The 22,361-nt window shown below is 43.4% G+C and overlaps 1 protein-coding gene across 1 annotated transcript in view; it reads left to right on the top strand.

The window, feature by feature from the left end:
• Window positions 1-1,801: 1,801 nt before the first annotated feature.
• The window catches only part of ARHGEF38 (Rho guanine nucleotide exchange factor 38), a 37,504-nt gene continuing 16,944 nt past the window's right edge, over window positions 1,802-22,361 (top strand). The window contains exons 1-4 of the mRNA XM_039703794.1: window positions 1,802-2,467; window positions 13,127-13,326; window positions 15,786-15,909; window positions 20,341-20,488. Coding sequence (XP_039559728.1) covers window positions 2,062-2,467; window positions 13,127-13,326; window positions 15,786-15,909; window positions 20,341-20,488 — 878 coding nt within the window. The 5' untranslated portion in view covers window positions 1,802-2,061. The remainder of the gene's footprint in view (window positions 2,468-13,126; window positions 13,327-15,785; window positions 15,910-20,340; window positions 20,489-22,361) is intronic.

The following is a 22,361-nucleotide window of genomic DNA, read 5'->3' as shown; positions in this document are numbered from 1 at the left end:
AGTTTGTTCTTCCATGTTCACCCAGTCAAGATACATTCCCCAGTTCTCCCCCAAACCATTTTAATTTAAATAAATATAATGAAATCTAATCTCAAATGATGGGACCTCTGTTTTCTGGGAAGCATGGCACTGAAATCCTGATGGGGAGAGATACCTTCTCTGGGTAATTCTGGCCTAAGCAACTATCAGCCCTACCCACAGCTGCTCATATGTGCCCTGCGTCATCCCCTGCTTCATGCTGCCACAACTGCTTCCTTAGCTGGTTGAGGAACTAATCACAAGCACAGATCCAGATGGAAAATAGCCCAGGGAAAAGGGGCGAGGGAAGGAGTTTTCTGCCAGATCAATTCCTCCATCTCATCTCAAATGCGTTTGTTTACGCCCTGCAGCAATAATGGGAACAAATTCATCTGGGGAAGGGGGGCAGTCAGGGTGGTGACTGTTTAAACCAGTTTTACCACCCTTGATGAATACCAAGCTATTGCTTCAAATAAAAGCTCCTCCCAAAGTCCCCAGTGTAAGGAAATTTTCTGATTGATTTCCCTAACTCTCACTTTAGTCTGTGTACTACTTGTTGCTAGAGCTTTGATGTTTGTCACTAGTGTGTCACCAGTCTGTCCCTGCCTACGCCTCTCCCTGCTGTCACCACTGCTTTGCCTTTCAAGGAACTTTTGTGGTCTGACTTGCAGAATAAAGAGTTTCTTAGGAAATATCAAAGAGCAGGCAGGACGTAACGCATGAATTGCCTATGTAATATGTGACTTCTCTGTGTGAGCACAAAGTCTTCCCAGTATTCCCCTCACCACTTTATTCCTCTGCCAGGCTGTGTTTGGGCTGGACACTTTGTGCAGCACTGGCATGGTGCTGCAATTTGACGTAGTTTATTGCTTAACAGTTTCACAACCTCTTCTTTTCACTACAGGGTAGAAATGAAGGGCTTTGATGAGAAGATTGCATTTCAGGACCAGTTTTGTAAAAAAAAAACCAAAACTTGGAAATGAGGTTACACTACTACGTCTCATCCCAGCTTGTTTTTTACTAGACAGTCCTTCAGGGACATAGCGTGGCAGTGCTAAAGCCAAACGCTCTGCCAGCCTCTGTCAGAGGGACATTCGTTGTGTCCCCTGGCAGATGCTGTGGCAATAATTGTGCGTGAGACTGACACCGATTAAGCTGCACCACGGGGCTCCCACCAGGCATTTCCTACAGCAGCGAGGGCTGCAGGGTTGGGTATCACAGCAGCAGCACTGATTGCTGCTGATGGCTGTTGGGGCTCTTCCCAGGATAAGCCCGGTCCAAGCTTAGATGCCAGCAAGTCCTGCTGTTTTGACATGAGCTTGATTAGACCAGTGCTACAGAGGATCACTAGACAGTACATGTGTGCCAGAGGCCATTGCTAACAGACAGGATAATAAGATCTCTTCCAGGGGCTAATCCAGAGGTATTATGAACAGGTGTTTTGGTGTCCTCTCCCCTGGCTATCACAGCCTGGTGGCTGGCTGTGGTATCCTTCACAGGCCCCTGGCAGGCTTTCACCTTGGCTTTGGCTCCTCAGTGCATAGTGTAGAGTGGGACAGAGCCTGGTTTGAGACAAGCACCAGCTCAACGCTGCTTCCTGCCTCCCAGAGGGGCTTTCATGTCCTTCTCAGCCCTTTCCTTCATTGTCCTGAGGGATTGGTCTCCTTTCAAACCTGTAGATCCGGAGTTTCCAGCCCAAAAGCTGCACTTCTCAGTGGGGTCAGGAGACTGGCAGATGCAACTTGATATGCAGGGAGCTGGGGTCCTGACCAGGCTGCCGGAGTGAGGTGGCTGGCCTGCCCTTCCCACTGGCCTTGTTCTCTGCGCCCACCTGCCCTCAGTGCAGAGAGGGCACAGAGGGAGATGCCACGCTCTGCCACCTCCCTGCCAGAGCCGGGAGGAGGCAATTCCCGCTCCTGTGTGCCGGCAGCCCTGCGGCGGGGTGAGGAGCATGCCCTGCGGCAGGGAGAGGCCGGGAATGGCTGCGGTTTGGGGCTGGCTCTGAAAGCGGCCCCGCCAGGCGCTCGCACACAGGGCAGGTGAATGCAAACGCTGCCCGGGGCGGCAGCTTCCCGGGGGTGGAGCTGCTCCGGCACAGGTGGCAGGGCTGAGCCCGGGGCCCTGCGAGCCTGGCGAGCCCTGCTGCAAACCCGAGCCCAAGGCAACCAGCCTTCACCTGGGCAGGGAGGCCACCTCCCTGAAAACCCAGCTACTGTCCCCCTCCAGCACCACCAGCAGCACGCAAGGCTGTCCGTGGCGAGCATGGACTGTCCGGGGAAGGAAGGCACCGGGGGAAGGAGGAGGAATTTGACCCTGCTAAGGAACAAGCTGTACATGGGGCAGAGGAGGAGGACAGAGCCCGTGGTAGAGAGCACCAGCACCGCCGGGGACCACGGCAACTTGAGGAGGAGTCAATCCGACAGGACAGAGTACAGCCAGAAATTGCAAGGTACCGGGGAAGCTTGTTTGGTGCTCTGCTGCCAGGGATGCTCTGAGCTGGGGTGGTGTCTCCGTGCCCTCCAGCCTTCAGATAAAGAAGGGAATGGCAGGCTCTGCCCCCCCCACACCCACAGCTGGAATGAGCAATGGCCTCTCAGCCTTGCCCCCCACCTCCAGGCTGTGACATGTCTCCCCTAATTTTTCTAAATGGTGTTTTGTAGACGGGACACAAAATATAATTGAAGGTTTTGGTGAGTGCCTGCAAAACTCATATGCAACCAAAATCTTTCTCATTCACCAGAATGCATTTGCAACACAAACAGTAATGTGAAAATACGATGGCTCCATCCTGTCTTTGGCTGTCGCATTAAGCGGGTTATGTGCCAAGTCATTAGAAGCATCAAGGACTTTTTTTTTTCTGAATTAAAAATATTGTGGTCTGTAAACTGTTGCATAGATTGTACAAGCCTGAACTAAAGTATGTCCAAATACATGTTTGGATGGATATACTGATGAAAATTATACCATTCTGTGATTATGGAGAGAGTTGCTTTTCAAATAACCAAATTGCATATGGACCTCAAATTGTAGTAAAGTATGTCAGTACTGGGTTTGTCAATCAAAAATTAAACGTGATGCCACAAATTGAGGAAAAGCATGAAGAATGTGAATGGCAATTTATGGGAGTGCTCTGGAACACCAGCTGATGAATATCTGTGGGTTTCCAGGGTCTTGAACAACAGGGTTTGAGTATTATTATACTATAAGTGTGTATTACTAATAGTGCTATAACTGCTTAGTGACAGTCATTCTTGCAACCATAATCCTTTATGAGGAAATAAAATAGAAAAATACTTTGGATTGCTGTATTGTGGTTTTGATGCACTTAATTAGGAAGTAGCATTGCTTCAGAGAGACAATAAAAGCAGAAAATAAAATAATAAGCCTGAAAAGAATAGGTTTTCTATGGGGACTGCATATGCTGAGAATAGAGAGGTTCATCAATTATGCTGTTCCCTCCTCATGATAGCTAATCAATGAGAAGGTGAAAAATACTCAGTTAGGTCAGGCCCACAATTCAGGAATCTGGCAGGGGTGTTTCAGGGCACAAGCACGGATCGCTGTGGCAAGCTCATGGCACGGGTCCCATCAAACCAGCAGATTTTAACTCCTAAATGGGGTTGGCCAGGTGAGGTCAAGGTTATCAGAGAAGTATCCAGCAAAAAAGTGTGAATTCTTTCTGTCCTGTGTCAGCTGCATTCAAGCCATGAATGCCTCCTGTTTAAAATATGAAGCAGAGGCGGTGGGGAAGCCCAGGAAGTCATGGCAGTGCGTGAGGTTATGTTTATGGCAGCAGTCCAAGGAGACACTAAATCCAGCTTTACAGCTCCTGCCACATGCTGAGGCTGCCACGGCTGCGTATTGCAAAGCACGGGCTGGTATCAGCTCACTCTATTTGCTTGTGTTTGTTTGAGAAAAGCAGTGATGGGTTACAAAGGTACCTGCAGGCTTTGCATTGGATTAGAAGTTACCTCAGAGTGAAAATACAAAGGCGGTAGAAATTGCTATAAAGTATATTTGCAGTCGCCACAGAATTGCAGTCGTGTGCCAAGGCCTGACCTGGATCAAATTTTTCTGAGGAAGACGTGCCTGAATCTGATAACGATCACGGATCCCGGACCTAACGTGCTGCCTGCCAGCACTGACGATGTGCTGTGGTTGTACACCTTTGTGTTCTGCATTTTCCTCCTAGCACTTGGATGCAAGGCAGCTTACAGCAAGGAAGTGGTTTTGTTGGCACAAAGCTTTTGAGTTTTCCGTTCTTGTTAAGAAAACCAGCAGCTCTGTTGGTGACAGCTTGTCTGTTGTATGTCACCTGGTCGGGACTTTCTGATCACCCTAGAGTGGTAAATGCTTTGTAAAATTATGCAAATGGTAATTTGCACTTGCTTACAATACGAATTGTGGGAAAAGTTCTGTTTAGTTGCCTCTCCCTTCTATTGGCTCCTGTTAATATGTTCTCTAACACATAATCTGCAGACCTGGGGTAGGTATTAGCACAGCCAAGGATGTAAGAGAGATGCAATAGCAGCAAGCCCTGCAGAAGGAAATCTCCTATAAGTGGGGCAGGCTTGCACAGGGGCTGCAGGACCCTGCTGGGTGCTAGTGGCAGGCAGCCTAGGCAGAGCTCAGGGTGTCTTTACACACCCGTGCCTGCCTCACATTGCAGTACATTTCTGCAAGGTGGAGCGTAGGGGAGGCACCTCTTGAGGGCTCTTCCAGCCCCCTGCAGACTCTAAAGGTTTCCCTGAGTAGGAACCGGGCTGTTGCCCTCCACAGCCATTGCTAGCAGCTCTGAAGTGTATGCTCAAAATGCAGCTCAGTGTGGTGGAAACAGAGGGCCCCAAATAAAAGCCTGTGAAGAAAACAAAACAAAAAGCCCAGGAGAGCAAGCAGTCAGGCATAAAAACTCCTAAGAATTCAATTTCTGCTCTTGGATTTCTTTTAAGTTTTGTTTTAAACAGTAGACCAGTGTTTTCTATGAAAAGTGAGAAAGAGCTTTCTCCTTTCTCACTCTAGACCTCCAGGGTAATCGAGGTGGTTTGTTCTGTCAGTCTACAAACAGCAGTGCACAATGGCATTGCCAAAGGTGAAAACTTCTGCAAGTGTTTTTCACTTTAAAATTAAGGACTCTTTAAGACACAAGAAAGCATTTTCATGGTTAATGACTTAGTAGATGCATCTATTCAATAGCTTATCTGGTGTGAATGGCCATGCAACATTTCCTGACTTTACTCTTTTTAAAAAGGAAATAAAATGCAAAGTAACCATTATATTCTCAAAGATCTTGGCCAGCATTCGTGTCCTACTTCAGCTCATCCTGTGAGATAACCAAATGCCTGCCAGCCCCATTTTAGATAGGGGAAAATAAGGTGATTGCCATCAAATGCCAGGTTCACAATAAAACCATGCAGTCATTTGAACTCAGATTACACTTGCATACTTGGAAGAGTCCAGGAATACCTTGATCAGGCCATATATATTTCTTCCATCAAGTGGACACTACTTTTCTGAAGAGTGAAGAGTGGGGTTGAGGAAGATAGATTCACTAGCATCTGTGGTGGAGATGCAGAAATAATATCAAGGATCATTATAAGAGCTAAGGCAGAGCTCCTGTGACATTTCTGTGCATTGCTCTGCTCTACATTCACTAGAAAATTCGGCGGGTGTGTTCTTTCAAGAGGAATGAAGAAGTTTCAAAACAAAAAGTGATATTTAGCATCTCTCTTTTCAAATGTATTATCTGTAGCTGGTTAGCTGGTATGAGTTATCTTTTCTGCAGCGAAAATCCATCAGTAGAAGCTTTGAAAGAAACTATATTAATATTTATGTATTGTATCAATGTTGGGATCAGTCTTTGAATTAACCCAAAACTTGCAGTGAGTACCTGTGTATTTCAATAAAAGGGGTTTGCTTGATGCACTTATTGGCACATAAATATTTGCAAGATCAGGGCAGATTAGCATACAGTGTGTCATGGGGATAGAGGCTATTAACTAAAAAGGGCACACCATGGAAAGGCATTTGAAGCGTAGTTCACTATCTGTTAGGTTTTGGGCAGGTTGCTGCTTTTTGTTAATAATTGTATGCCAAACTTGTGCTTACTGTGAAAAATGAGCTATAGAAAGCAGTGAGTTTCCTGAAGGAATCAGAGATCACGTTTGCAGTGTTCAGTGAAACAATTAATGCCTCAAAAAAGCACACAGTGTTACAAATTATGACATATTAACTCCCTTACAACTTTGGCTGTGAACGGGTCAACTGCCCTGGTAAATGATTTGCACACACTTCAGTTTGAAATGCATCAGGGACATATCTGTATTAGATAGTGATTCAAATCACACAGCTACCACAACACACTGCCTCAGAGCTCATGTCTGAACCCTGAATGCTGTGTGTTTTCTCTGTCTAATGGAGTTATGAGACTAACTAATGATGCAGAAACCAGAAAAATTATACAAATTCTTGGAAAGCTATTATCCCTTGGTGTACAAAAGCCCAGCCCTAGGCAACTCATCCACCTTTGCTCCACCTCAAGCAGGGCACCTTTCTCCATCCCATCCTCCTCCCTGCTTGCAGAGAACACCACTCCTTCTTGCATGGGCTGCCCATGATGTCAGCTTCTTGCACCTCCCACCAGGTGTAAAGATCCTCTGTGCCACTCCCCAGTTCCTTATTTGCTTTGTGCTAACTTTCTATGGACTACAATGCAGATAATATCTTATTTCACTGCAGAATGTATTGATCCGTGGAGCAGTTGGCTTGCTGAAGAACAGTAAGGAGTAAAATTTCAGGTTATTTCCTGACGTGCAGGAGATGGCTCGATGAAAATTCTCCCCCCTGTGCCCTGGGATGTGAAGTCACGATCTAACAAATACTTCTATTTTCTCCCATGTAAATTTAGGCTCGGGGGATCTAATTCTGTTAAGTTCTGCTGCAATAAAGCTGGAGTTATTCCTTGAACTTATTGCAGTGTCTGTCAGGCTGGGAAGCGAGCTCATCTTTTCAGAGCAGAATCCATTTTGTGCTGCAGTGTTTGCACAGCACTTTGCACAACCAAACCCTGCCGTGGGGCTGAGGAGTCTCAGGAGCTACCACAGTAGAACTGGGAGCTGCAGCCAAAGGGAAGACTGGGACACAAGGAGGGTTATAGATCCTCCTGTGAGCATATTAGCAAACATTTTATTAATTGGGATACTGTGCATCGTGGGCCACAGTTCATACAGCTAATCCATGCCAAATCTTGAGGTGCTTGTGTGCTGGAGGAAGTGGTTCAGGTACAGCCCTCCCTCAGTTCCTGCTCTATTAACATATTAGCTCAGTGCCACAGGGGTGCTGTATTTATACCGGTATATGACACCCTGGGAAGGTTTATTTGTAAGTATTGGAGCTAACAATAAGGGCATTCTTCTGTCACCTGATGATAAGCTTTCTTCCCTTCCACCACGGTCACATGGGAGCTCTCTGTAGTCCTGTCAGCACACACATAATTAGAGCGGTCTGCTGTCAAGGAATTGAAGAAAGAACCTGCACGTTGAATGTAAATATTCTCTGTACCTTATGGAACAGAAAAATGATCAAAGATTGAATGACCTAATTGCACGGAAGTCTCTGATGCAGATTTTATAAGCAAACCTGTTGCCCAGGAATACGGGTGCAAGGTCATTCTGGCCCTGCGGTGTTTTCTGCCTGGGTTCAGAAAAAGGGCTTTTTGCATGTGTTACTCACAGCCTGTGCACAGCAAACCTGCTCCTGAACAATGCTGCTGTCGTGAGCCTCTCAGTAAAATTAAAAAAAGGTTTTCCTCAAGCCCCTCCCAATATTTTTCTATTTCAATGCCCAACTTGGTCTTCAGTGGCCTAATTTGCACCATGTTTGCACCGTCCTGCTGCACTGTAAGAATTCTGGTGGGAGCTGTAAGGACACCCCATGTGGTCCCTCACAAAGGGAGGGGCATCTGGAGTACATCTCTGGTGTGTTATCTAATGGGATGCACTTCCTCTGCACGTAGAGTCACATTCCATCTTTCCCCACTGCTTGTCCTGTTTCAGGCTCTCTCACTTCCATGGATCCCAGTGTCTCAGTGCCCTGCACCCTTCCACTGCTCCTGCAGTGGATGCAGGCATGTAGAGAACGGAGCCAGAGCGACAGCATGAGGAGGGAGAGGAAAGCTGCCACGGCAGCAGTCTGGATTCGGCTGCCTGCATTTCATTCCCAAATCCAGCTGATAAAAGTTGGTGTATGTTCCCTTGTGTAATTGCTAGGTTATCTGGGGGTAAAGGCTATCTGGGGACCTGCTTTCACAGAGGAGTAATTTATCCAGGGTGATACAAAACTCATGTTTAACATGTGAAAACACAGTAACTCTGTAATTTGTTTGTTATACCTTGATAACTTATGCCTTCACCAGTCCCTTGTGCCAGGCAAAATCCTTGTATTTGCACAGTGAGAGTGCAGAACTCGCATTCCTTTGGCATCTTTCAAATGCTGCCTAGGTAACAAAAAGGTCTGTAACTCACTCCATGCACCAGCATCACTGTACTTGCTCCTGTATTCTGTGCTAGTTCCTTTGGTTCCGCATGGGAAGCACTGGATGGGGAGAAATCTGGGGAAGCACTGGATGGGGAGAAATCTGGGTCCCCACACCAAGGGCAAACGTAATATCCAATCAGAGCACCTTACCTGGGAGGAAGGATGGCTAGAACAGACCTTTTGGAGCTGCTCACTCTCTAGGCATGCAAACCAGGGAGATTCATGCACAGAGATCTTGCAGGCCTGCTATGGCTGCTCCTCTGGTCACTTGCTGAGGGTCTCTGTGGTGAAGGAGTAAAATGTAAGGAATGTTTCTCCATTACCTCTTCAAAGATTAAGGGTTGAAAATTAAAGTATTAAGTTACCTTTAACAAAAACTCTGGAAGCTGCTTTATTTTAGAAAATGAGGCGTCCTGTTGAAAGTTAATCATAGAGCTTTTAGTAGATACATTAAGCGAGCAGCAGACTTTTGATACAACAGAGCAGTGAGCAGCAAACTTTTGATACATTAAGCGAGCAAGCAGCAAACTTTTTGATACACCAGGGAGCCGGCCAATGAACTTCATGAAGTGGATGTGACAGCTGCTGCTCTCAAAACCCTCTAAAAGCAAACGCCTAAGCTGTCACTGGGGGCTGCGCTGCAAAAATCTGCACAGTGCTGGAATCTTTGCTGTCTGTGCTGTCCTTCGCTGTCCTGGCTGCTCCAATGAGGCTGCCCATGCTCCCCATCCCGCTCTGGTCCTGCTGCTGCTCCGGCCCTGCTCCCTCGCTGGCTCACTGGGCTGCTCTCGGAGAGGCTTCATCGGAGAAAGACCCGCTGCACCCCCGCGGATCTCCCCCGCCGCACCCTGCAAGCCAGCGCTGGACCCCTGGTGGTGGTAACCCCTTTCCTGTGCTTCTTGTAATTATTCTGGCATTCTCCCACTCTTCTGATTTTTCTCTCCTTCTTTCCTTTTTTATGGAAAATAAAGTCACATTATCGCTCTGGATCCCAACATTTAACCTCGTTTGTGTATTAATCTCGCTTTCAGGTATGTTTAGAGCCTGGTTCCTTTCTGCAGTTGTGGATTGAGGCAAAGCTGCCTCTCCTCGCTTTAAGCAGATTGGAGCAGTTCCCCAGTACCTGCCCTGGGCCTAGAAGAGAGCTGCTGCATTTGCACATTGCAAGCTCTGTTCCTCCATGCTCTCAACCACATTGTGGGATGTCTCCATCTGGGGGACATCTTTAGACTTCACACTCGCAAGAAACTGCTTTTGTAAGACATGTGGTTTCTTTGTCCTTGTCATCACATAATGAACCTCTTGTGTCGTGCAACTAGAGCCGTGTACTTCAATACACAGTTGAAAAACCTAAGTCATCTCCAAAGGAATGTCCTCCAGAAAGGCAACTCCTGCAGATAGCTGACACTACAAAAGCATTAATTACAAACATTGCCTTCTAGTTTTTATTCTTATGTCCACTAAAAGTACCAGTTATTTTTTTTTGTAAACTGGGCTTAAGATGCAATGGTTTAATAATCTATTCAACAGACTATTTTTTCATTTTTCTGTACCTGGTATCTCTGAGGACAAATGAGTCAAATTCTTAGTGTAGAAGTTAATCCTCAGCTATGTCTTTTTCTGCTAATCCTCTCTTCAACTGTTCCAGGGCTGGTACACATTACCAGGTAGAAATGAGTCTGATTATATTCCAGATATTAATTCACTGTTTGTGCAATCATTAAACTTGCACTTACTCCACAAGGATTTCAGCAAACTACTAATGTTCTCAAACTGGTCAAAAGCAATCAGCTGAACATGAAATCATATGCTTTGGCTGTAATCATCACTTCAAGACCTTGCTGTTGCATTGTATAGAGACAGATATGCCTGAAATGAAAAAGTGAACATATTGAATGAAAATAGAAAATTATATTACATTTAACTAAAGGAAACATTTATTAAAAAACATGTTTTCTATAAGGAAACAGCATCTAACTGATATTTCTCGTGATTACTTCTTCCTGTTGAGAATAATTTTGCTTTCCTGGCATTATTATCTATCATGCAATAATGATAATAGATGAACCCTGACATAATTCAAGAATCAAATTTGATCAGGGCTATCTAATGACACAAACTGAAAAAACAGCCTCTCGAGGGATTGTGACTTCAAGCCTGAAGTGAAATAGAGTGGTTTTATTTTGCTCATATAATGGCCTCCCCTGCCACCCGTATAAAAGATTAGAAAGTTTTTTTATACAACATCTTGTGTTTACCTTAAAATTCCATCTGATATTATAACATCTCTGTCTGAGACAAAACTACGCTTCTGAGATCTTCGTCTCTGTGCTTTCTCAGGAGCTGCCCTGAACTCTAACACATAGTTACATGCATGCAAACAGTTTCACACCCAATCTCAAGAAAAATCGTTATTTTAGTGCAAAAGTGAAATAGAAATGGATTGCTCATATGGTTCCTTGTGAATTTATAAATGTGGTTACATACTGTAAGTTTTTAGAAAAAAAAGTACCTGCTGGTTTAGCATGTCAGCAGCAGGCAAGGTGGTCCTGTTCTGCAACCCTAGCAGTAAATTTCTCCGAGGGAGTTGTGAAGTGATACTGGTACCACTTTTGCTCTCCTCCTCACTAAAGGGCAGAGTCTGTAATATTCAACACACAGCACCTTTGGTGGATGAGCTCTGCAGCAGTGCAAACTCTTGTGCAGTTCATGCACTCACACTAGCAAAAACTCACCAGGGCAAGGTTAAGTATAAAATTCTTTTGATAGCGAAGACCTTGCAGAGGGGAGACATTCTCTTCATGTTTCCATTTCATTGTCTCTGTACAAACTTGAGGACAAAATGTTCATGCCTGCGTTATACACAAACTTCAAGGCTAAAAACTGCAAGCTGAAAAGTGTATCTAAATACAAAGAAGTTTGAGAAAACAGCTTCCCATCTCATCTGCCTTCTATTCCCCCACCCCGGTCTGTTTAGGTTCTTGGTCCTCACTGTTTAAAACTAATGGTGTAGAGACAGATGTGCTGTCCCAAAAGCAGCCATTTAAAACTATCTGTAGTCACATCAGTCTCACTTGAAAACCTGGTGGGAGAGTCATTAATAAAAAACCTGTCCTTTCTGAGTATCAGTGGTCAGCATAAGTGTGGAAGGTATGGGCGAAGATTATATATTTGATTTACTGTATTTTACACCTCTTGTTGGGAGATGGCCCAAATCCCTCTGTCCTGAATGCTGCTTGGCTCCCACAAGTCCAGCTGTGGGCTGTCCTCTACCCCCTTGGCTGGTGTCGTGTGGGTGAGTTGTGCTGTTCAATGCTCACTGGAGTGCTCATGACCTTACCCTTAACAATCAATTCAAATGACTGCAATATCCTCAGTGAGCAAAGCACCTGATACCGCTTTTTATTACCTCCTTCAGTACAGTCTGTACAAGAAGCTGACTTGAAGGTGTAGCAGTCTGACCGTCAGCAGAGATTCCCATCCTTTGCTGCTGAGCAATAAAAGCCGGGGCTGTCAAAGCTCAGCCTGAGTGATGCAGACTTGAGCATGCTAATGATATGTCCATCTTTGCTGGTACTCTGCACCATCTTGTGGCTAGCAGAAAAACACCAGAATAGCCTCTGAAATCTTCAACTTGGGTCTTTTTCGGGTTTTTGTTTTTGGGTTTTTTGTGTGTGTTTCTTAATGAAAAATATGGATTGTCAGTGTCCTTTCTACAGCTGACATAGATCTCTGCAGGCTAGCTTACAGACCAGCAAGTGAAGAGACCATCATTAAAGATAAATAGGTTGTGTACAGGCCCTGTAATGTACATAAATTACCCATCTGTAGAAGAGTCACTTGCATTTTCCTGCATTTGAAACAAATCAGACATCCTAGGTGTTAAATACTGAAAACCAGTGAAGAATGTCCTAATCTCTATGATCTCTGCTGTTCAAAGAAACAGTTGTTATTGATCATTAAAGGTTTTCTCATATTCTCCTTGAATTCCTTGGTCTCTTTCAAAAAATTATTTTTAAACAGAACTGGAGGATTCACCATCATTGTTAGTAACATTGTCTTCACTTGAATGTTTGTCATCCAGTACTTGCAGTCCTCAATTTCCCATGAATAGACTCAACGTTACATTGTACAGAACAAAGGTTATTATTGTGAAGCTTTTTTATGGTAAACGGGAGCACATTTTTTTCCATCCTTCAAATCATAATAGATGTCAGACCACGGCTGTTTCCAAAGGAGTAGAAGGGCATCAGCTATCCTTGAATTTCAGTGTGGCAAGAATTGGACTCTCCCGTTCTCCACAGAAAATTTCTGCCCGATACCAAACAACGAAACCAGGGGAGCTGGTGATGGGTTATCCCCTTAATGCCAAATGGATGACTTGCTTTGGCATACCCCTGTCCACTTTTAGAAGAAGGAGATGGGATGATACTCAGTCTGATTTGGGTTTGCCATTTCTTGTGCTTCTTTTCCTGCTTGCCATGGCCATTTGTCCACCACCCATGGTCATGCAGGGCAAGCTGGGTGAGCATGTGGAATTATGACGCTCCTCACAATCTCTTCCTTTTTTTTCCAGAAAAAATGGCTCCGCAGGCGGTGTCCTCAACCCCTGCCACCCCGCTGCAGGAGAATGAAGAAGATGAAGAAGAAGTCAGCAGACGCATGATGGCCAGGAGGATGAAAATCATCGCAGAACTCTTGCAGACGGAGAAAGACTATATCAGTGACCTGGATCTCTGCATCAAGGAAGTGATTCAGCCCCTGAGAAACATGCAGGTGAGTGCCGGGAGTGGAGGATGAGGCAGTGATGCCAAGATCTCAGCTCAGCCACGTTCTGCTTGCAGACAACCTCCATGCAAGCACAAGTGTCAGCGTGAGAGTGACGTGGTGCTGGGAGCGGGTCTGGAGCCAGCGCTCCGGGATGTGATGTGTCAGGGCTCTGGTGAGGAGCGTGGAAGGTCAGATATGCTCCTGACCACTTGTGCTGCACTTGCGTAAAGCCTGTGTCGAGGTACTTGTCCAGAGGCCAGCTTGGATGTTATATCCCTGCCTATGGGCTGCAGCAGCAGCTTCCAGCTCTCCATTCTGCTCTGTAGTTATAACCCTTGTTAAGTGCCATGGCAGATGTTTACTGGTACCTCAAAATGAAGGTTTTTTCCATAGTAGAGACTGGAATGGCATGTACTTCTGCAAGAAGGTTAAATTCAGTTATTAAGATAACTTTATCCATCCTTTCAGATAGCTGTAGTGGATAAATACCATGCTTGACAGGCCAGTGAGAACTTGAGATATTTGTGTTCCACACAAAAGAGGTACATTTAAGAAAGAAGGCTCATAAACTACCTTTCATGGAAAAGACCTTATTAGGCCAATGATACCTATTTTCTTTTTCAGCTGAGACTTCAAAGAGCACCTTTTCCTCAACAGTATTTCAATTTGTAGAAAAATGGTGCTGGAAATAGAGGAGATTGTCCAGAGAAAGATTTATGTTTGTGAGGCCTGAAACATAGCATCCACAGAGGCTGCACAAATGATATCTGCTGCAGAAATAGAATAAAAATAATTTTAAACAGACCTTAACCCATGTAATCTTTATGTAGGGTTTTGTATTAAACTGGTGACAAAATACAGGTGCAGATGCCAAAGTGTCTTTAGATGACATTGGCAGTGCCTCTTAACCTGTGCTGCTAAAACTCCTGCAGGACATTTTTGCTTCTTTAAAACTCTGTCAGAATTTGCTCCAACCCATTTTCAGAAGAGCTGGCATCTGCTGACATAACTTTAAGGAGTTCTTGACTTCTTCTTCCTCCCTCACTTGTTCATCCACTTAGAAGTAGTCTCCACTTGACTTCCTCCCCAGCCTGGCCAGCACTGAGCAAGAGTATTCCCTGGTTGAACTGGCTGAGATTTTTGAAAAATGTGCCGTATTCCATCGCTCTTTTTCACCCAGCTGAAAGCATTCTTTTTGGTTTGTCCTTTGTCACTGTGCTGAAGTGTGGAAGTGCTCATGCATGACGTAGTTCCAAATACTAAGTAGACATGCTGGAGAGGAAGTCAGAAGTCCTGTGCTAGATATACACAGGAAAAGTAATTTAGAGATTATAACTGTCTTAATCTAATAACCTCTGCATTTTTGACAGGCTTTCAGGAATGTTATATGTTTTTAATGCTAGTTTTCCAATAAACTACCATATTGAAAGTTTATAATGTGTTTAGAAAATTGGTCTAGGCAATGAATCTGTTTCATATTTCCAAATGGATAGAACATGTTTTAGCCCCTATAATGCTTATAAAGAAATTAACTGCATCAGTACTGAAAGCGTATTTCTGATTTTGTTACAATAGCATGCAATTTGATCTTCCTGGCATCTGGTAAGCTGCTATGTAAATCAGCAGTTCTCTTCCAAATGGAGAGGTAGGTTCAGAGAGTATCTATGGGTGATGATATTGGTCTTGTCTTTGTTCTCAGTAAGAGCACTGGTTATCTCCCATGATCCCCGAATTGTAACTATTGTCCTTCTGAGCAATGACAAGTACGTGTCCTGGAAATCCTTTACTTCCTCCAAAATGAGTAGGGACACAGAACCAAATTTTCTGTTGGTGGAAATGGATACAATTCAGTGAAATCCATGTTGTATGCCCAGGCTCTGTAAGAAGTTCTTTAGGTTGCATTAACATTCTGAATTAGAAAGGTGTTTATTTTAGGGGAAGTTATATGATCTTGACTTTGGATTTATAGGACAACTAACTTAAAATGGCACCAGCTATCTAGAAGTCTTTGTATACCTGGTAGCTGGCACCAAAGTGCCAAGCTCCCAGTTTATGTAGTGGCCTCTGATAATGAGTGGTAATCAGGGAATCAAACCCAGTGTCAACTATTGTTTTCCCCAGTGGGAAAGTAAACAAACATTTCAAAGCCAGCTAAGGATCTTTTCTTTATTCAGATGATAATATTTATTTCCTTCCTAGGTAAACAGTTTCAGATTAGGGATAGTTCAAATAAGGTTAAAAACACTTGATAACATACAATTTGTCCACTGCGTCAACCATATTACACTAATGTGAAAATTGTGTATGTGTCCTTGAAGTCACAAGGAGGATGTTTATATGAGGTTTTGCAGAAGTGGTGCTTCCTGGAGTGTTGAACACTCAGGGCATAGCAAGAGAAGCTGTGTAGTGCACAACGTCCTTCTTTATCCTTTGCCAGTAGCTGCTTAATATTTGTATTCCATTAGATTGCTCGCTTTGACGTGGATGGCTTGTTTAGCAACATTGAATTGGTCCATCAGCTATCAGCCAAACTGCTGTCATTGTTGGAAGAAGCCACAACAGATGTGGAACCACCCATGCAAATAATCGGTATGTTTACTGTCCTCTTGAGTTCTACAAAGCTATGTGAAAGAATAAACATAACACTCTCCTGTCCTCTGCTCTCATCAGACTTAGCTCGTACCCCTCGCAGAGGCTGGCATGCTAGAAGCTGTCCAAAATGACACAGGAAAAATGACATGTGAAACCTGTCCACTTGCTGTACTGTATTTGTATGATTATGATGATTTTTTCTCCCATCCATCTGGATGCTGAGGGGAAGGAAGGAAGGAAGAAGAAAATGGGTTTTCAAGTAAAACCTGTTGCAATGAGTTATACAACTTACTGCTAAGATCTGTTTCATCTAGTTTTATATTGCCTACCTAAATCCACTTATGCTTACTCAAACTCTTATTTTGCTTACTCAGAGTTGTACCATTCAGGAAAAGCATTAAAAATGTGTGGAATAACAAGCATGTCAAACCCCAACCCACACTTGAAACATGTACCTACTGGTGATACAGTTCCTGTAAGAGGTGGTTAAATGTGCTTTAAGGGACACAGACAGTAGAGAAAGATGCAATGAATCTGAAGTTTGTGGGATTCTGTGTGGGAATGTCTGTAGGGATCACGGGTATTTTCAGCAAGCAGGTGGATATATCACAGCAGTCACAAGTTCTGCAGGTCAGTTCATGAACATTAAGGCTGTGATTCAAGTGATATTCTGGCACAGCTGGAGAGATTTAAGAAGTTACCAGCACACATCAGCTCTCCCATGACTGCTTTGTCAGTGCAGAGGCACCTTAGGGTGAGCTACCTTAAGGGGTCAGGTGGGAATTCTGAATTTGCTTCAGTGCGAAGTCAGTTTAATTAAAAAAATTAAACAGTTCAGTTTAAAAAATTTCCAGCTGTGATTCAGAGGTCAAGAGAAGTTTTTTAATTCCTAACCTGACCACATACTACAGGTAACACCTTATAAAAAGTCCCCCTCTTTTCTCAAATAATTGGGTAAAACATATTGGTTGCCACTTTACTAAGAAACAGGATATTAAAGCATAAGTGGCTTGGGAAAAGTATTAATTCTAGCATGTCTCAATCTGGTTTGCCAAGGCAACAGCTTAACGTAGTTTGATGCGTCTGTGTTGTTTGGCAGTATTTCAGTAAAAGTGCATCATGATGAGTCACACTCTTAATAAGCAATGTTCTATTCTAGCAGGAAGTGCCTTTCTCACAGCCAAGAGAATCATTCTATTAGTTCCCTGCCACATTCAAAAGTAAAGACAAACAATTTCATCCACCTATTAGGGTGTATTTCTCCAGAATGATACAAAGAACCATGAAAATGCATGGGATCATTGATCACAGAGTTGGCTAACTTATGACAGGAAAAAGGTTGTCAAGTAAGGTGTGAGACATTCTTCCGAAGGCTAAGACAAAAATAGGGAGAATAATTGCATCATTATAAACAGTAAGTTGGTAGGTTTATTGTCCTCTGAAAGTACATCAAAGTAATAATTTTGTTTTCAGGATCTTCAGTGTAAAAGTTGTTGAATCCAGTCTATAGAAAAAGCACACTCATCATATTCTGTCATGTTTAATGTATTTTAAAATCTTGTATTGAAGTATCTTGCTTTGGAAGGCAACCCAGTCATGGTGAGGTTCAAAAGAACTAATAATTCACTGTTTTGAAAGAAAAACAATGTGGTTGTTCATAGTCATGTCTTATTTTAGTCTGTGTTCTCCACATTTTATTCTATGTCCGCATTGACAACTGGTAATGTCCAATAGGAGCAGACTTGCAGAGTGAGAGTTTCTGCTAAGGAGATGGCATCCACACTGTACATTTTAAGAGGCCTTACTTCAGCTTGTAGCCTGTGCCTGTGGATTCACATGCCCCTTATGTTGAGGGCAACATAAGGGCCATGTCATGTTGTTGATTGACAGCCCTTATAGTTGGACTTCATAGGATGTGCCCTTGGAGTGTGTCTTCTGGTAATTATCATCCTGAAAGGGATCCAGTTTGTATCACTGTGACTGCTCCACCCCACAGCCAAGGCATGGGAAATAAGGACTAATGAGTGATTGGTTTCAAAACGCATCTCCTAATCTGAGCTAAAATAGGTTAAATAACTTTTGTAGTTCTTCTGTGATTTTTTTTTCTTCTCTCTGTTCTGGGTACATATTCTTCATATTCCTCTGTATATGGAGGAATATGAAGACTTAGCTTTAGCTCTTAGACTCCTTCCGCCCTCTCCTACTGCTGTGTGTACTGGAAGCACCACTGAGAGCAACAGGGAGAAACTGCTTTGTTGCTCAAGTCTTCCTCCTAGGAATTTCTCTTTGAGACTGATGACCAACTCCAGAAAAGGCATCAAGGAGCTTTGCATCTCTAAGAATATTTTTAAAGCTGTGCCAAATACAATGTGATTTTGATTCATAAAGCAAGCTCCCACAGTGATATGCCCAAAATTCATCTGATTTGGCCCATACAGCTCAGAACCAAGATGGGCTTTAGGTTTGAGAAATCCATCTGCTGTTAAAAGGCCCTGCTCATGAAATCAGCACATGATTTTTCTCATCATTGAGCATCAATGGCAGTATCTGTCACTGTGGCACAGTACTTCAGTGAACAGAACTTGCCCAGATTTTTCCTTCTGGAGAAGCTAATTTTCAGCCTGTAGTATACACTGAAATGAGCTGTGAGGCTACATTGCATTTTTCCTACTGAAAGCATGACCTCACTTGAGGGCTTAGCATAATACAGATCATGCTAAGCACTTGGAGCTCTGCTTAATGTTAGTGAAAATTGTGAGAGCTCATGATCTCTAGAATCGGGTGCCAAGCATGCAGGATCAGGGTTAAGGCTTGTTAAGGTTTCCCCTTAGGTTGCTGGCTAATAAAGACTTGTATAGAGTTCATGGGAAAGCCAGGATGTAATGTGCATTGTTAGCCATCAGCATTAGCAGTAAGCACAAGGCAGAGAAGACAGCTAAAGAGCATTTAACTATAGGATGCTGGTGCTTTTTTGACTGTGCCCTTACAGTAACTAAAATGTACTGTGGTGGTCTTAGCTCCTCATTGTTTTTTCCCTTATTTGCACCCTGAAACCAACATGCATTAGACAGCTCAGTTAACCTTCACTGCTAGGGGATAAAACCCCGGGCTGTGTTACTGTGGTAACTGAATCATTTTTCACTTTAAGATGGAGCAGTTCAATGCAATGTATTATGGAACAGCACACTCCGGTCAGGATGAAACATGCAGGATGCCTGACAGCTCAGTGCTTGCTCTGTGAATGAATAGAGAGCTCCCAATTAATGCAGTGCTCAGCTTTTAACTTTAATAAGCATTGCTGTAACTCCACAGGAATGTTTATAAACATCTATTTGGACTGGTTGCCACATAGATATAATTTTCAGTAAATGCCCGACAGGAGTTTTCAGCATTGCTGTTGTTTATTGTATGTATTTCCAAGGATGCTGCATAAGTGTGTAAGAACTGAACTAATACCTCAGCAGAAGAGATGAAGCATGCTCTCCCTGCTCAAATTTCTTACATACACAGAAAGAGACACAGGAGTTTTAGGCTGAGAGAATTAGGCTCCAGAAGTAAATGGGAAATGAGCGTAGGACTACTTTAGTGCCTCTAAAATTCCCAACTGTTCTTTATGGGAAAATGGTGGCGTGGAGGACTGGAAATGGAGGTGTTCTCCCTCTTCAGCCGTATATACACCTAGATATTATAGAAAACTGGCTGTAATCCATGGTTCTCCCTCTTCAGCTGTATATACACCTAGATATTATAGAAAACTGGCTGTAATCCATGGTTCTCCCTCTTCAGCCGTATATACACCTAGATATTATAGAAAAATGGCTGTAATCCATGGTGGTTTTATTTAATTAGGGGAGGGTTGGAGGTTTTTCTTCTGCCATGTGGAGAAAATTCTCTATTCTAGGTCATAACAATTGCCATTTCAAGGTTTTGCAAAACAGATAAAATTGAAATGGCTAATGGAAGATAGAGTCATTATTCCTGTTATTACCCATTTAAGTTCATATTCATGATAAAAAGTCAAAAGGAAAACTAACAGGCTTACATTCATCCCTCCTGCCAGCCCACGATACAAAAATGGTCTCCCTTTATTAGTTAAGCTCTCCTGTGTGTTTTCCAATGAAGGGGCATTAAGCTGGGGCAGTGAATTAGGAGGTTGTGTTTGAAGGGGTGTGAGGTATAGAGATTTCATGCTTTTCCCCTGAGGGAATTTTTGTGCATTAACACTGATATAATGGTGCCTGGCTATGACAAAGATGAGCAGCTGAGAAATACATGTAATAAATAATGCACATAAACACGCAAGATCATTTCTAAGGGAAGTAAAGTGGAAGCCAGCCTTTTTAGCTCACGGCTAATGTGGTGGAATAATAAAACTCCTTCTGAGATGCTGTTGTCTGACTTGACATGCTTTGTTTTTCTCCTTAACAGGGGAAGTGTTCTTGCAGATTAAAGGCCCACTAGAAGACACATATAAAATCTATTGCTATCACCATGATGATGCACACACCATGCTGGAATACTATGAAAAGGATGAAGAACTGAAGCAGCATTTAAGAGACTGTGTACAGTCCTTAAAGTAAGATCTTTTCAAATGATGATTTCCGTCCATAGTCAGTTGCCTGGCAGGGAACATTTTAAATGGATGTAGATGAAAGGTCCCCTGTAAATCCGGAGTTTTATAAGGCTTGCTGGGAGCTCTGGCTTATGCTGCTTTCATGAAAAGATGACAAGCCAGGGGCCATGATTAGATTTTTTTCTCTCTAAGATGGCCAAAAATAGCACAAGAAAGGTTGCTCTTTCCTTAGTTTCAGTGCCCCACACTGGCAAAAAAAAAAAGAAAAAAGAAAAAAGAAAAAAATGCTGCATCATATCATGGGCTATTAGGAACATTTTTTCCAGCTCCCAGGAAACTTGCTGCCCCCTGTCTTCAGCTAGTCTGCTGCTTGAATTGGAACAGGCTGTTATGGAGCTGCTCAAGTGCACTGGCAGTTCTGGGCTGCTGCTACAAGGCCCCAGGATCTGGAGCTGCTGTGCAGTTCCCAACTCCTCATGAGGGGGATATCTGAGAGGAAACAGTGGTGGAGCAGGCTGCCAGTTCCCACTAGAGAGAGGGAAGTGCTTTGTGCCATTGGTTCCAGTGCCAGCCCCTTGGAGGGGGATGTGTAGAGAACTGGGGACATTGCCAAATAATGGATCCATCTATCTTCCAGCACAGTTTTCTCCTGCAGCTAGGGGCAGGGACCAGCTCATCCACTCCATGGAGAGCGCTTCTCTTCCCACCCATAAATCCCCTTGCCCCTCACCTTCCCAAAAGCATCACACAGAGCTCTCAGGAGGGGTCATGCCACAGATTTGGACCAGAGGTCTGGCTCCAGCTCCAGGAATGGCCCATGCTGCACATTGCAGGAGAGATGTAAAGTTATCACAAATAAAGGAGTGTACATCAGCAACTGATATTTCAGCCACACCCTATTTTGTGATTGGTCTGCAGAGACCTGTTAAGACTTAGGAGATGGGAAGTATGTCCAAGTGAAATCTGGAAAGAGAGCTGAAGGAAAATATTAATAACATTAAAAGAGAAATGTTTGCTTTGAAGACAGGTTATGTTGAAAATGAAGCTTATCTTGTGCAACATTTTTGGCTCTTCAATATATAACAAAGTATATTTGTGGGGTTCTCAAGTTTTAGCCACCCTGGAAGTTGAAAGAAATAAATTTTCATATAAACTCAGGCCTTCAGGATAATGGATGGCCAGGTATATTCCCTAAGTAGGTGTTTTGGAGCTGATGCCTACAATAAACTTTCCTGACTAATCAAGAGAAGCCACAATTGTCCTTCATTTATCCATGCTGTTAAGACAAGGTGACATGGAAGGAAATAAAGATAAAATATTATGTCCATGTACATTCTAGGGTGGATGTTGCTACTTGTATTCCAGAGCCAGCAAGAGGTGCTCCTGCTCCAAAACCACAGCTGGGCTTTGTGAAGAGAAAGGATATTTTGTGCTGAGCCACTGTAGCCTTTGCTAAAAGGAAGTGACAAGGACTGCCTTACAATGAAGCCTTGTTTTGCCTTATTCTTTCCTGATTAGCCTTTAAACAGGAACCAACGATAAAAGCACTGGTGTGTGTATATTATGTTGTGATTTTTCCCAGTGCCTAAAGATTGCAGTCAATTCAACTATTAAGATCTGAAAGTGCATGATGAGATTCAGAACTGTGGTCATCTAAAACTGTTTCTACCCAGTGGAGAATATTTGCCCTAGGAAGAAAACTATGCAGGATTGTTACCAAATAAGTTACTGGCTGTTTTCCATTGTGAGACATAACAAATGTGGAGGCTGGTGCTGACTATCTTTGAAAAATGTTTACTTGTTAAATATTTTTCTTTTCCCTTGGAAAGAATATTGTTCCACTTTAAAAAATTTTAAATGAGCTGACATTAGTAGG

Source organism: Passer montanus, unplaced genomic scaffold (assembly GCF_014805655.1).
Source record: "Passer montanus isolate IOZ18808 unplaced genomic scaffold, ASM1480565v1 scaffold169, whole genome shotgun sequence".
NCBI lineage: Eukaryota > Metazoa > Chordata > Aves > Passeriformes > Passeridae > Passer > Passer montanus.
Note: the sequence above shows the minus strand (reverse complement) of the source record. Positions and strands in the feature narration are given on the sequence as shown.